The sequence below is a fragment of the Adiantum capillus-veneris genome, chromosome 14 (genome assembly GCF_014529385.1).
Source record: "Adiantum capillus-veneris isolate H3 chromosome 14, ASM1452938v2, whole genome shotgun sequence".
Lineage (NCBI taxonomy): Eukaryota > Viridiplantae > Streptophyta > Polypodiopsida > Polypodiales > Pteridaceae > Adiantum > Adiantum capillus-veneris.
The window spans coordinates 27379997-27393925 of NC_140944.1; the positions used below are offsets into that span (position 1 = coordinate 27379997).

Below are 13929 nucleotides of genomic sequence, written 5' to 3' on the forward strand. Positions count from 1 at the left end.
CCATGCCTTTGTGTGCAGAGGCTTTTCCATCTCCATCATGGATGTAAGGCTTGTGACCTCTTTCTCCACATTGTTTATGTCTTTGAGACCGGTCACTCTCACATGCAGTGCTCGCATCCGCCTTCTTTGTTCCTCTTCGAGAGTCATGTTGATAAGCGTCGGTGTACAAGGAGTTTCTTGACCTTTCCCTTTCTTGGCGACCTCAATCCATTTTTCAGCCTCGTCCGCCTTTTTCTGTGTCCTTGTTATCATCTCCGCCCACGAAGATGTCTTTGCCACACTCAATTTCTCTTCCTCTGTGATCATCCTTACCTGTTCCTTAATTTCCTTGATTTCATCTATTACCGAGGGTTGAAATTCGCCTTCCTCTAGTCCATTGCTTACTCTATCAGCAAGCTCCTGTTTAAGGGCTGAGACTTCTTTTTTGAGTACCCGTATCTTTGCGTTTGAACTTTGGGTTCTCCTGTTTGAGGGTTGAGACTTCTTCTTTGAGTGTTTGTATTTTTGCGTTAAGGCTCTCTTTCTCCTTCTTCCACTGTGCGCCCTCATTGAAGACCATCTGAAGTAGGTTGGCCTTCTCCTTCCACCATCCTTCCATCTCTGTTTTCCACTCCTTCATTTCCCTCTCCATCTGCGCCATCCGCTTATTCGTGAGCACGAAGGTTGCCTTTGCTCGCGGCTTGCAAACAGGTGAGACATTGGCGGCTTCCGTGTCCTGTGCAGGGTCTTCTTCAAGTGGACCCCTTACGGTGAGGCCCAAAAGAATCAGGGTCTTCTTCAAGTGGATCCATTACGGTGAGGCCCAAAGAATGAATGAGAGAGAGAGAGAGAGAGAGAGAGAGAGAGAGAGAGAGAGAGAGGTAGAGGTGCGATAGATAGGTTGACGGGAGGGGGGGGGGGGGGGGGGGGGGCGATAGACTGAGGGGGTGGCGATAGATAGGGGGAGGGGGAATAGCTGGAAAACTTAAAGTTTCAGTTAAAATAAATAGGGGGGCGGGGGGGGGGGGGGGGGAGGGGGTTAAAACTAACATTAAATGAAAAATTAAAAGGGGGGGGCGCGCGATAGACTGAGGAGGGGGGGGCCCGCGATGTGGTGGGGGGGGGGGGGGGGGGGGCAGCGCGAGAGAGAGAGGGAGCGATGGAGCAGTAGGGGGGAAGTGCGAGGGGCAGGGGGCGGGAGGGGCAGGTGCAGTAGGGGGTGCGGAGCGGGTAGCAGGGCGAGGGTGCAGCGGGGGAGGGGGGGGGGGGGGGGGGGGGGGGTGTGGCGGGCGCGAGGGGGGCACAGAGAGAGAGAGAGAGAGAGAGAGAGAGAGAGAGAGAGAGAGAGAGAGAGAGAGAGAGAGATGAAATGTTATATTAACGTCTTCAAAAGGCCAAAGTGACCTCTGAGACCAGAAAGTTACAATGCGGTGGATCTGATACAAAGTCTGCGCAACAAAATGAAAAATAAAATACTATGGTATCCTAAGCTACTAGATGTGAATTAAGCAGCTAGCTGGGCGGGGGGTGTGAAGCGAATGGGGAGCTAATACAACACAATGTGGGTGTATCCTCAGAAGAGCTAAATCATAGGAGATCCAGCATCGGTCGCTGGCGGATCTCATCAATGTGATCCAAATCCTCTGATGCAGCCTCCGTCGATGCTCTGTAGTCCTTCGCAGTCGTGGGCATCTGGATCTTCCCAGCTCGGTTGCTCAGTCGATCAACGTGCCTCTGGTGGAGAATGTGGGCTCTGTTGTGGTAGTAGCTGAGGTAGGCTAGCTCCTCCGGTTGTCCAGTGTCTGCTCTAAAGAAGTCTGTGATCCGTCTCTGAGATTGGCTAGCCTCTCCTCTAATCAGGCTCTCTCTGTGTCTGCGCAGCTCGAGCAAAAACAGACCCAGGCATCTCTGGTCCTTGTATCCCATGACTCTTGAGAGTGGTCCAAAGCCCTCTTTGAACAAGCAGTGGAAGCGGCCTCGTATCTCATAGTAGGCTGGGCAGTGACATGTGTAATGCAACTGTGTCTCAGGCTTCGGGTGACATAGGGGGCATGTCCTGGCCTCTGCTGGTACTCCGCTGTATTTCCTAGTCTCGACCCTAAGCTGGTGTGAAGATGTGCATATCTGGGCAATAGCACATCGTATCCCATGAGACAAGTGGGTGTGCATGTAGCTGGGTCTCGTCACAAAGCCGTCCTCTGTAAGCTGGAGAAGATGCTCTCTGTAAAACGCCATCTTCGTGCCTAGCTCCTGTGCTGCCTGTATCCATGTCCTCCTGATGTCTAGCTGAGTTAGGTCCTGGCGGATGAGCCTGGTGACCTCGGACTGTGTAAGAGTCAGAGGGTGCATGCAATGAGTACTGGAAGGGGGGCAATCTATCTATGCTGAACCCATTTGCCTCAAGGTGGAACCAAACGTAATATACTGTACGTATTTGGTAGGTAAGGTACGCAGTCTTGTATGGATGGAGGTTTAAGGTATGTAAAAATACGCACTATTGGTAAATATCCCTTAAAAACTAGGAAGAAAATAGGAATTTCATGAGAGAAGCCTACAAATATATCACTCGATATGTCTATATGGCATTAAACATCAATCAAGTGACCTACCATGGTCCATGATACGAACTTGGGACACCACACCACATTTCAATAATAGCAATGAAAAATAGAAAAAAAGAGAAAAAAAAGTATGGATTGAATCTGTACGGGATCCGTACTATACGGACATACCGTATGGATCCAGTCATTACGTACGTACGTACGGTCCAACCCTGATGTGCTTGGAACCATGATGTCATCTCCCCATACCAGCATGCTATATCTCCCCGCATGGCTAAATGTCGAGAGGACTCAAGTGCTAGGTGGGCATATCTGTCTCTGGGAAGTTCCCACAAGCAGTTTATGAAGGAGACTAAGCTGGTGAGCGCCTCAACCACTAAAGGGGGGGCAGCTAGCTCTGCTTGGATAATGTCACGTGGTACTGAAGCCTTGGCTCTAATAAGCCGCGAGATCATAGAGACTAGAGGCTTCTCCATGTCTCCCCATCCATCAGTGCGACCCGACCTCCCATGATGATCCAATGAGGGTCCCAAATCTCAGCTCCATATAGCAATGCGGAAGCCACCAAAGTGTCAAAGAGCTAGAGCTTCGTTCAAGGCTCCTGAAACTGAACCTGTGAACACATCCTCTCCAATCTACCCAATGCTGCATGGGCTCTGGTCAGTCTAGTCTCTGTTGCTCTCCTCAATGAAAATGCTGGTCCACTAAAGACCACCCCAAGGTAAGTGTAAGCATCTGTATACTCCACTGTCTCCTGGTCGTATGTGAATGTGGGTGCTGACCTCTTGATCCACTGTGGGGTGGTATTAAACACCATAACCTTGGTTTTACCAAGGTTGACAGACAAACCCACTTTCATGGGCAAACCTATGCAAAGCATCCAAGTGACGTTGCATCCCCTCCGGAGAGTCGGAGATCAATACAATATCATCAGCACATAGCAATAGTGGAATCCATGTCCCTGCCAGCTGTGCACCTCTATCACCATCTCTCGATATAGTCAGAGACCTCATGCACATACGTACCAAATAGAGTAGGAGAGAGCGGGCAGCCTTGCTTCACGCCAACAGTGAACTAGTGTAGATAGAACCTTTGAGGTGCGTACATGATTGACCTGTATAATGCCATGATCCCCCAAATGAGCCCTGTGGGTACTCCCATCTCTAGTAGTCTGCGCATCAGTCTAGCTCTGGGTACTATGTCAAATGCTTTGCGGAAGTTTGACATGAAGCGGCGGAGTTCTGATTCCAAATGCACTGGTCCCAAAGTCTGCGGTACATCTTTTTTTATTGCTCAATCCCACTGTACAACTCCCGAGGGTCCTTTGCACGAGCTCTCACGACTTCTGTGCCTGAGAGTGGCCTTAAAAACTGGGCGTTGAAACTTCTCACGCAAAGACAGCCAGAAAGCTGGCCGTACGGACCTGCCACATCATCAGCTGTCAGTGCGTTTTTCAGTCCTGCTGCCACGTCAGCATGTCAGTGCAAATCATGGACCTGTCTGTAATGTCAGTGCCACGTCAGCACATTCACAGGCTTATGCTCTTATTTTCCGGCTTGTCCATTGGATTGTGCCACGTCATCACATATGTGACACTCCTACTTGGTGCATGTGTGCCTATACATGCAAATATGAGAAGGTGTTACTGATCCATTCACCATCACCTTTTGAAGTGCAAGAATTATTGTACAAAAAGAATATTGACTTTTAGAAACTGCGTAAATACCATGCTAAGCTCTTAGGCAACTATCTGATGTCCAACTATCGACTGAACAATGCATATATTGACATGAGAGACCACATGCTAGTGCAGTCGCTATAACCTTACATTTTCTGGAAAACTCTCTCAAGTCTATTTTGAACTAAAAAATGCTTTGTTTCTGTCCATGAATATGTATGCCTTGCGAATCACTAGAAGTAACAGCAATTAAACAGAAGGCTAGCACTTTACTATTGTGATCGATTTATGTCCACTTATTACTCGATGGTGACAGATTGTTTGCATGCCCATTGATGCAATGATATATGTCTTTTTGAAAACTTGCACCTGAGTGACATTAATTTTGTAGAAACATACAGATTATTTAAAAATTATTTCAAGAGTTTTTTAAAATCACATTTTCAACCATCAGTTAAAGAGATTAACATCTTGTGTCGCAATATTTCACTGCTCTTGCCTCTTCATATTGTCAAGAGTAGGAAACTGTATGGTGGGTAGTTTCATTTGACAACGATTGTCCTTTTTGCAGGCTGGTACAATATGTTGATTCATATGATCCACCTTTGAAAGGGTTGCAAGAAGATTTTAACCTCGTCATTAGCCCTCGTGTTGGAGAGGTAAGCTAGCATTTCCTCTCATTAGCTGTAAGCTTGTTTTTGGACATTTAAGCATGATTGAGGCCCAACTTCTGTCCTTTCACCGGCGGGCCCCCCTCTTCTCTTTGGAACTATGGAGGGCCACATCATCGTAAACTCATAGAAGCAGTCTGATAGAAAAAGGGATGCATGCTCCAAAGGTGATCGCACAAGGTTTGCTTGATTCAGGAAGCGACTTCATGTTTGAGCCTGAACATATCCAGTGTGGTAACATGTCGCTGAGAACGTTTTAGTAGTGTCACATCCTATTAACTCATGAACATGACATGATCAAGCATTGTTTTAAAGCCTACTCTGCAGGCATAACAGGTTTCATCTTAGCCTAGGGATCCAGTTGTGTTAACTATAAGGTACTTCAAAAGAATGTACCTTACCAACTTACATCTAGCAAAGTGTGAGATACTTCATTTTCGATGGAGTTTTCCAGTTTTTTTTTCTGAAAACACTGGGATTTCTTCTAAACAACACAGCACCAAGTGCCTAGGCATAAGTGCACAACCCCACCCAAAGGCAGAAATTTTAGTTCTTATTCTGTCTGCACATTGCAGACAATTTTGTGCTAAACTGACACCCGAGAAAATGCTCCTCTGTGCAATTCACTAGACTGCATTTACAAGAAAATTAGCTGCGAGCTTTAGACTAAATCTTTCAGAGAATGAGTATTAGTGAAGAATAACACATAAGGCCAGGCAACAGCTGACCAATGAAGCTGGTTTGAACCACTGTTTAAAACTTGAATGCTTTTCATGGCAGAAAAAAGGGGCCTATAATGCTTAGAAGCTTTCACGATGGGTGTTGTGGCCTTACGGTCTTTGGAGATTTTTTCCCGTGTAAATACTTGCTGCAATCTAGCTTATGCAGACCTTTTGTGTGACGTCCTGATGTCTTAAGGATGTAACCTAGAGAGGCTAATAGTCCACAGATTGATCTTGCACCCAGTCTACCGTACTGAATGGGGCTAGGCAGTATCCTTGGATGTACTTATCTGTCATAACCATTGCATCCCTACTCACGTGGAACAATGTATAATAAATCTACTTTTGCATTTGTGTCTTGTGTGAGACCCACTCACCCATCCACAAACAACTGGACTTTGTATGCAATTGATGTTCAAGAGAGGTGGAACAGATAGCTTTTATCATGGGCCATTTTGGATTTAACAGAGACTAGAATTCACCCTTTCTTCTCTTTCTCCCTAAAAATCTCAGTAAGACTCTATTTTTAGTACTATTGTGCCCTTCAGTTACCCCCACTAGCCAACAGCTAATTTGCCTCACTTGATTTAACTCCAATAACACCCTATGTAACACTACTGTCAATGCACACACATGCGTCTCTTTATGACCAATCTCAATCTTGCATCCTGTGGATGCCTAAACACTTTTTTAACCATTTTTGAGTACAGCAACTATGGCCTTTCCCTCTCCTGCAATTTGTAGCCACTGTTGTCCTGGCACTGTTCCCTCCTAATTAGCATCTGGAAACAACATGTCTTAGATGTTTTGTGGTATGCAAACAAAAAGGTAACCGTCCCATAAAGTCCAGAGTTTGTGTAACAGTACAGAACGCGTAAATTGGCATCTCTGCCAAATTAATCCCGGCACTTGAGCCGCATCCAGCCAGTGTGAACTGGTCCTTGGGATGAGGCAGTTTAGGAGCCCTTTACTCCTTTGTGAGCTATCTTGCATGATCACCACATTTAGACTGTACCTGGACATCCAAACTAGGGTGTGGGTTGGTGGTATAGGTTGCCAATATTTGTGGTATGTTGCGCAATGCGTGTTTGGCTTGTATCATATCATGTGTGAAGGATGGATTGTAGGGTAGTTCTAAACCCATGTCTCCTCCCAATATCATCAGTTTTGGTCTAGTGACATGGGTGGAGGACGTGGGCCAGGTTGATCAGTGCATCTCTTGAATATCTAGCTGTAGCTGCTGTCGCTTTTCGTGTGGTTGTTGATGTGGTCATCACACAAATCAAGTATACGTGGACTGATCTAAGTGGCTGGAAGAAGTTCATGATTTTTGACCGAGGTTGACAGCCTTGTGTAGCTGGGCCTAGGTAGTAACTGCTTTTCCTTTCGTACAGCTTGACACCTAGACAACTCTGATCAGAGAGAAAAGTCAGTTGCAGGAAACGAATGTATATCTTTGAAAGTCTTTGTTTAGCGTAGGACATTTTTCAGGCAGCTAAAAGAAATCTGGCGCATGTAAAAATTCTCCCCTTCAGAATGAGAAAAAAATAAGGTTTTTCCAAAGCGGACCTATAAATACTGTTGGTGTTTGAAAATGCTAGTAGAAGATCGGCTTTGGCAGGCTGCATTAATCATGTTCAGCATATCCACTAAGTTTCGTATAGGCCAAGAAGAACAACGTTATTCAGTTTCTAGCATCTTTGTGTGGTCAGATTTTGGAAGGAATTGCTCCTACGCTACTGCTTGGGGTGGACTATCAGAAGTTGAGAAATGAAGGGTTTCTAAGCCCGTTTCATCCACGATATCCTGACAAGTTAACCAATTCGGCACATCCAGCGGTAATCTTTGTAATGTGCTGTCCAAGTGTTGCTTTGGTCCATGGTCTATTTAGTGAATTGAAATTGAGGATTGATTGTTGTGCTGATACTGAAAATGTTTTTTTCTACCCAGAGAGCCCAAGATTTGGCCTTCATGGATAGCTATCAAAACTGGGTTCTTATTGGATATCTTGTCTGCCCAAATGAACTTTTAAGGGGAAGCGGAATGGATATTGCCGTGGTTTGTGTTTCTTCCCACAATAAACTGATTGTAATATATTCAAAATAAGGATTTTTCGAGGTAAGTTATGAGTAGTGTACCCTTTTAGAGCAGTACTGCTTCATTGTTTGCCTTTCTACAATACATAATATTCAAGGATGGTTCTGGTTACTTGTCAAAATTTGAGAGAGAACCAATTTCTTGTGACATAATGATGCTATGGGATCTTCTAATGATAACTTTGATCTTGCTCCATATATTCATAATCGTGCATGCCAGCATTCTGTGGTGCAGTCATGTGATTGCTGTATTGTGAGTTGTATGGTTTTGTGCATACTTAATCTGGTTTAGTACTTTTTTCTGACAAGAAAGAAACCTTATGGACAAAGTACAAAGAGTTATTATAATACACATCTTGCCTGGAGGCTTTCAAAGATTGGTTAAATTTGAAGTCACTTTTATTTCTAGCATACCACGTTAGCTTCAGTGGACCCTGCGTCATAAACCCCTATAAAGGAAGGAAGTCATATATGTATGTGGAATTGTTGCCGTCTTTGCTATTATCGACCAAAAATCCATCATGTGAACTCAGTAAAGGCTTGGGGACTGGGGGCTAGTAGGAGGAAAACTGATGAGGAAGGAACATGTCTAGTAAGAGCTTACCCTCTATCATAGTTAACAGGGACCGGCCATTTCCAGGTCTCTCTTCCCCTTTCCCCTCCAACCGCCCGTTCCGAACCCCCATTCCGTGTTTCAGACCTGAGTATCCGTAACAGGGAATGGCATTTCATACCCCTTGCCATTGTTCCGATTTCCTGTTCCGGGTAACTATGCTGTCTATGAATATGTACAGCTCTTAGGACTTCCAACTTCAAACATCAAACGCTGCCAATAGTGCTGCTTCCAAGGAGACATGACTAGTTATTGTTTGACCATTTCATTGATTACTCCTTTAAGATATCAAAGATCTATTTGAACCTGCTTTTGTGGATTTTCTTATTCTTGGCTTGAAAGGATTGCTAATTTTTGTCAATTTGTGTTTCTCTTTGTAGGCAATGTTGCGGGATACTCTAGTTCTGCCCCTTTTTCGAGATGAGGTTTGGATTTGAAGTAGATTATTTTGTATCACAAAATTTGCATGCAGTGTGTGTGTGTGTGTGTGTGTGTGTGTGAAAGAGCGACCTGCTTCTGCTGCTCGCGTTTGTGTGTTTGCTCCTCCTTGCGTTTCTACAGCCTTCGTACATATTCGTTTTATAAGGCTTCGTCATTTTTTAAAAGTTTCATGGCTTAGTTTTAAATTAATTTCTTCGCTTGCTTTTAAACGCCATCGCTGGTCTCTGTGTTTTCCAGTGTTCTTTGCTCGCTGTGTGTGTGAGAAGCCTTAATACAATGTGGAGCGTGCGTGTGTGCACGCGTGCGCGTGTGAGAAAAAAAAGAAAAGAAAGTGAGTGTTCTCTGCGAGTTTTCCCTAAAAACTGAACTGTACAGCAAGTGCCTTTGAGTTCTGTTAGAAAGTAGCAAAGGAACGGAATCTCGATACAACGCAAGATCTCTTTGGAAAAATCAGCGGGTTCAAGTTTCATGACAGATATCCCCTGCATCTACAAAAGACGCAAAGCGATGGACTCTTCATCGGATGATCCAATGGCCCTCATCAAGGAATGCTTGCATGATGATTTTGAAGATGCATGTAGGGCCTGGGAGGGTCCGGAACTTGAGAAAGAAGTTGTCATTCCTGTTCAGCAATTGATGGATCCTGTTGCCCAGTACACGTTAAATGCTGTTAACCTTTTCGCCTACGGCACAGGATCTGGGACAATGGGTGGATTACATGTTGAAACGCCAAGCGGTTCGTGGGGTTTATTTCGGAGCTCAAGGATTTTACGAGGTTTTGTTGGCCAGTGAGGCCTGCGACGGCCTGCTTGAAATGTCACCACTGTTCTTCAACACGCAAATGACACATGTATTGCCATGGGCTCTCACTAAGGACTATCAGAGTCTCATTCGGCATAAATGTCCAGTATGGGTGGAGGTCGTGGATTTTCCTCGTACATGGCGTCACTTTCTTCCACTTATGGCTGCCTATAGTTGGGAAAAGTGGTTTGTCCTCCCAGGTTGGATGCAAATACTAATAGATTTTGCACCTTGTGGGATACAGATGTCCCTACACCAGCAGGCATAATGATAAATTCATGCGACCCGTTAGTAGGGAAACGCCCTTTTAAGCTGAAATGGGGCAGATTTGCCAACTCTTGTTTTCGATGTGGTAAGTTTGGTCATGCAATCAAAATGTCCAGAACCCCATTTGCAGCTTCTTTCTTCGGCGCTACCCCTTGTACAGCATGCTCCACCCATAGGGCCCGAAGTCCCGTCCGGAATTTAGACACAATGGTGCTTCGAGTTTGACAACGCCCTCTTTCGTGGATAAGGGGAAAGGGAAACAGGGGTTCATGCCTATTGCACCTCCTTCTACAGTTTCAAAAGAGAGGGAAAAAGAAAAGGACAAAGACAAAGAGATAGTGAAGGGCAAAGACGAGCACAAGGAGGGATGCTTGGATCGTTCCCAAAAAGACGATTAAGGTTCGCTCCAGCCTCCTCTTGAAATTATGTGCCCTCACTGAAGGCTGCGCCTCAAACGAAGATTCTATATAATGATAATAAGTCTCTGGCGGAGGCTTGGGATAAGGTGGTCTGGTCATATAGGAAGCGGTTATAGGAGAATCGGCTTCTTTGCCGAGAGCTCTTCAGACTTTCTTTGCTACCCTTGGTTGTGATCCACCTATGGTTGCTTCTGTAGTAGATGTGGATGTGCTCATGGGCACTTCCACTTGATTCTCGTGTTGCTGTCCTCTATATATATCTCATAGAATGCATGGTTCACTGAGATGCATTTTATATAACGTGCGTGGGTTATGCAATCATGACAAGTGGAGGCTAACCTGGCACTATGTGCATACATGCAAAGCGAATGTGGTAGTTCTTCAAGAGCATAATCAACATCATTTTGCCGGTCATACTTCTTATTTTGCAGGATATTGGATTGGCTATGTAGGCAATACCAATTACTCGGGAGTGCTTATGCTTGTTCGGCATGAATTACAGCCAACTATTGCTTATAATGACCCAAATGGAAGATGGATGGTGGTTCAATGTACTATTAATGGTGAAATCTTTGAATCAGGAGGGGTTTATGCTTTTACAACTTCTAATGATCGTGCAAGATTATGGAGAGATATCTCCATGTACAGTTGGCGTTCTGATGCATTTCTTTGTGGAGATTTTAATAATGCGCCAATTACTGCAGACAATACTAATGGCCAGTCACACATGCTGCGTATGGAAACGTCAGGCATGGGATCGTATGATGTGTTCCTGTATTGCATTGGATCTGTGGCCACTTTTGCATGATGGGGATCCAGGGTTTACCTTTAAGCATAATGTTCGATCCTCTTATCGAGCTCGCCTTGATTGCTGGTATCTTTTTAACAGACAGCAGTGTGACATTTTTGTGTGTGATATGAGGGTTGACTACACTTTATGCCTTTCGGATCATGCTCCTATATGTCCGGTTTTACACTTTGGCCCGTATACGGATGTTACTTCCTTGCCCAGGAAACGACTTTTACATGTCAAAAATGCATATCTGAAGCATGACGTTTTTGGTGCAATGATTGTGGACATAATCCCGCCTTTGACCTTCCATAAATACATAGATATGGATGTTCCGTGGTTCCGCTTTGTTATGCGGATCCAAAGTGTTATTAGTGATTATGGAAAGTATTACATGTCTCAACTGCGGGGAGATGTACAGTAGGCAAGGAACACCTGTCAAAGATTGATGCATATGGCTAATTCCTCCATGCTTTTGGACACTGAACTCAATGCATTGATTTCAGCCCGTACTACCATACGACATAATGATGAGCGGAAATTGGTTAAATGGCAGATGCATGCAAGGCAGCATGATTTTGTTGATAAAGGATGTGCTTCCAAGCATTTTTTCAAGCACTTGCATCATTCTCGTTGATCTCAAGACATCAAAAGAGTTAAGCTTCCCTCTAGCAAATGGACATCTTCCTCCCAGCAGTTGGCAGAGGCTTTGGTTGCGCACTATGGATTCTGGAAAGATCTTTGAAGCACCGCCCCCTCTTACCCAAGAAGCTAGACAGACACACAATCTTTTTCTGTCATATGTGTCTTCAATTATCTCTATACAGCAAGCACAAGATTTGGAGGTTGCGTTCACTGAGGTAGAGTTGCATGCAAGTCTGCGAGATTTAGGAAGATGGAAATCTCCTGGTTGGGACGGCCTTACTGTTGAGTTCTTCCTCTCCTTTTGGGAAAACCTTTATTGGTAATGATGAATATGGCTTGGGAGAAGCAAGATGTACCCCTTTCTTGGAAGGAGGGGCTGCTCAAGCTACTGCCAAAGCATGTCTTTTGTAATCAATTTTCCCATTGGCGGCCTATCACCCTTATGCCAGTAGTCTACAAGTTGATGGCCAAGATGATAGTCAACCGTATTAAGGATTATCTGCATGAAGGACTTCATTAATCCTAGTATGGTTTCATACCTCGCCGGCACATCATTGACAATTTAGCGAACGTCATCACAGGCATGGAATATTCAAAATACACTCAGCAAGATGTGTTGGTTATGCAAGTTGACATTGAAAAGGCTTTTGATACTGTTTTATGGGATTATGTCGCAGAAACAATGCAAAGGTTGGGGGCCGAATATTTCGCAAGCGGTCTTTCTCCTGTACGCTCAGAGCACTTCTGCAGGTCTGTAGAGTGGTTCTATCATAGATGCTTGGAATCTAGGTTGTTTGGTCAGACAAGGGTGTCCTCTGAGTGCTTTGCTTTATGCAATTGCTTCGCACCCCTTGTTGTCATATCTTGAGGCTCTCACTTCCTCAGGTCATATGCGTGGTCTTGCTCTACCTTCTGGAAAGCAATTTATCGGCCAGGCATATGTTGATGACTCTCTTTTCATGCCCAAAAATGTTAAGGAGGATATACAACAGATTATGCATGCTCTACATTTATCTGGCCTGGCAGCTGGACTGCGTGTTAATTTTTGTAAATCCAAGTTGATATCTCTGAAGGAATTTGATTGGCATAGGCTTTTATGGCCAGGGGATATTGTTCCCCCTGAGACCATAGTACGCCATATGGGATATCCAATCGGTTGGAATGTGTACGGCAACGTAGAAACTTGAATGGGTGCTCCAAAGAATGGACTTAAAGCTTAGCTATTGGAAATTGTCGACCTGGCAATCGCATGTGCGACTCAGAATTGTCCAAAGCATAATGATGGCCTATGTGCAGTTCTATTTGCCACTTTTATGTTGGCCCCAACGATGCCTTGGGTCTCTTATATCATGTATGTTGGAACATTTCTGGCATACTTCATCCCATAAGAAAGGATTGCGGTTTCTATCAATGGATAAGCTATGCCAGCCTAAGCGGCTAGGAGGGATTTTATTCGGATTTACATCGCCATGTTTTGGCTCGAAAAGCTATGCTTTTGCTTACACTAGTGGAATAGCAACAGCCATGGACGCTCATGGTTTCGCATTTATGTGATGGCATTGTCACACAATCTTTTGGCCATTGGCATCCTTCGTATTGGGATGTCATTTTTGGGCAATTGGATGACCATTTTCTAGCATGTCCCTTCAGTTCGTCTCTTGTTGCGGATTAGAAGGCTGTCACCTTGCACTTATCCTGGTATGGTTGTCAATCTCCGCCAGGAAATTCACTTTTGTTGGAGAGCTTCCATTGGAGCAAAGCATTCTCTCTTACTTTGGTTCAACGCTCTCCTCGACAAGCTTACTTTCTTTCGCAAAAGGGGATTTGCTAGGTTGATCAAGTGGTGGATAATGCGGGATAGGTTCTTTCTTTTCCGGTTGCTGCTCTTCGTTATGAGTTGGGAGCTCATTATCGACATTTGTGGCAGCAAATTCAGCAGCTACTTACAGGCGGATGGACTGCATATCTGCTGGGTCTGTATATGCCTTGTTGCAGTCTGATGCAATGTCGCTCATGGAAATCAATTGTGGTCCCTCTTTAGATCTCAATTGTGGTGGCAAAAAACACTCTCGCATTTGGAAGAATCACTTACCACTCAAGGAACGCATTTTCTTGTGGAGATGCATGGTGGGTGCTCTGCCGATTGGTACTTTGTTGCATACACGATGATGCTGACGAGTTTGTTACGCATTTGCTTTGGGATTGCTGTTGCTCCCGGACTTTCATCAGGCAGGTGTCCTCAGCTC

At 44.8% G+C, this 13929-nt stretch overlaps 1 protein-coding gene across 2 annotated transcripts in view; it reads left to right on the forward strand.

Moving 5' to 3' along the window:
• GRL (transcription activator) overlaps nucleotides 1-13929 on the forward strand; it is a 128352-nt gene that overhangs the window by 53626 nt on the left and 60797 nt on the right. For both annotated transcript variants that reach the window (XM_086528421.1, XM_086528420.1), the window contains exons 8-11: nucleotides 4790-4877; nucleotides 7324-7449; nucleotides 7562-7669; nucleotides 8701-8745. In XM_086528421.1, coding sequence (XP_086384547.1) covers nucleotides 4790-4877; nucleotides 7324-7449; nucleotides 7562-7669; nucleotides 8701-8745 — 367 coding nt within the window. The remainder of the gene's footprint in view (nucleotides 1-4789; nucleotides 4878-7323; nucleotides 7450-7561; nucleotides 7670-8700; nucleotides 8746-13929) is intronic.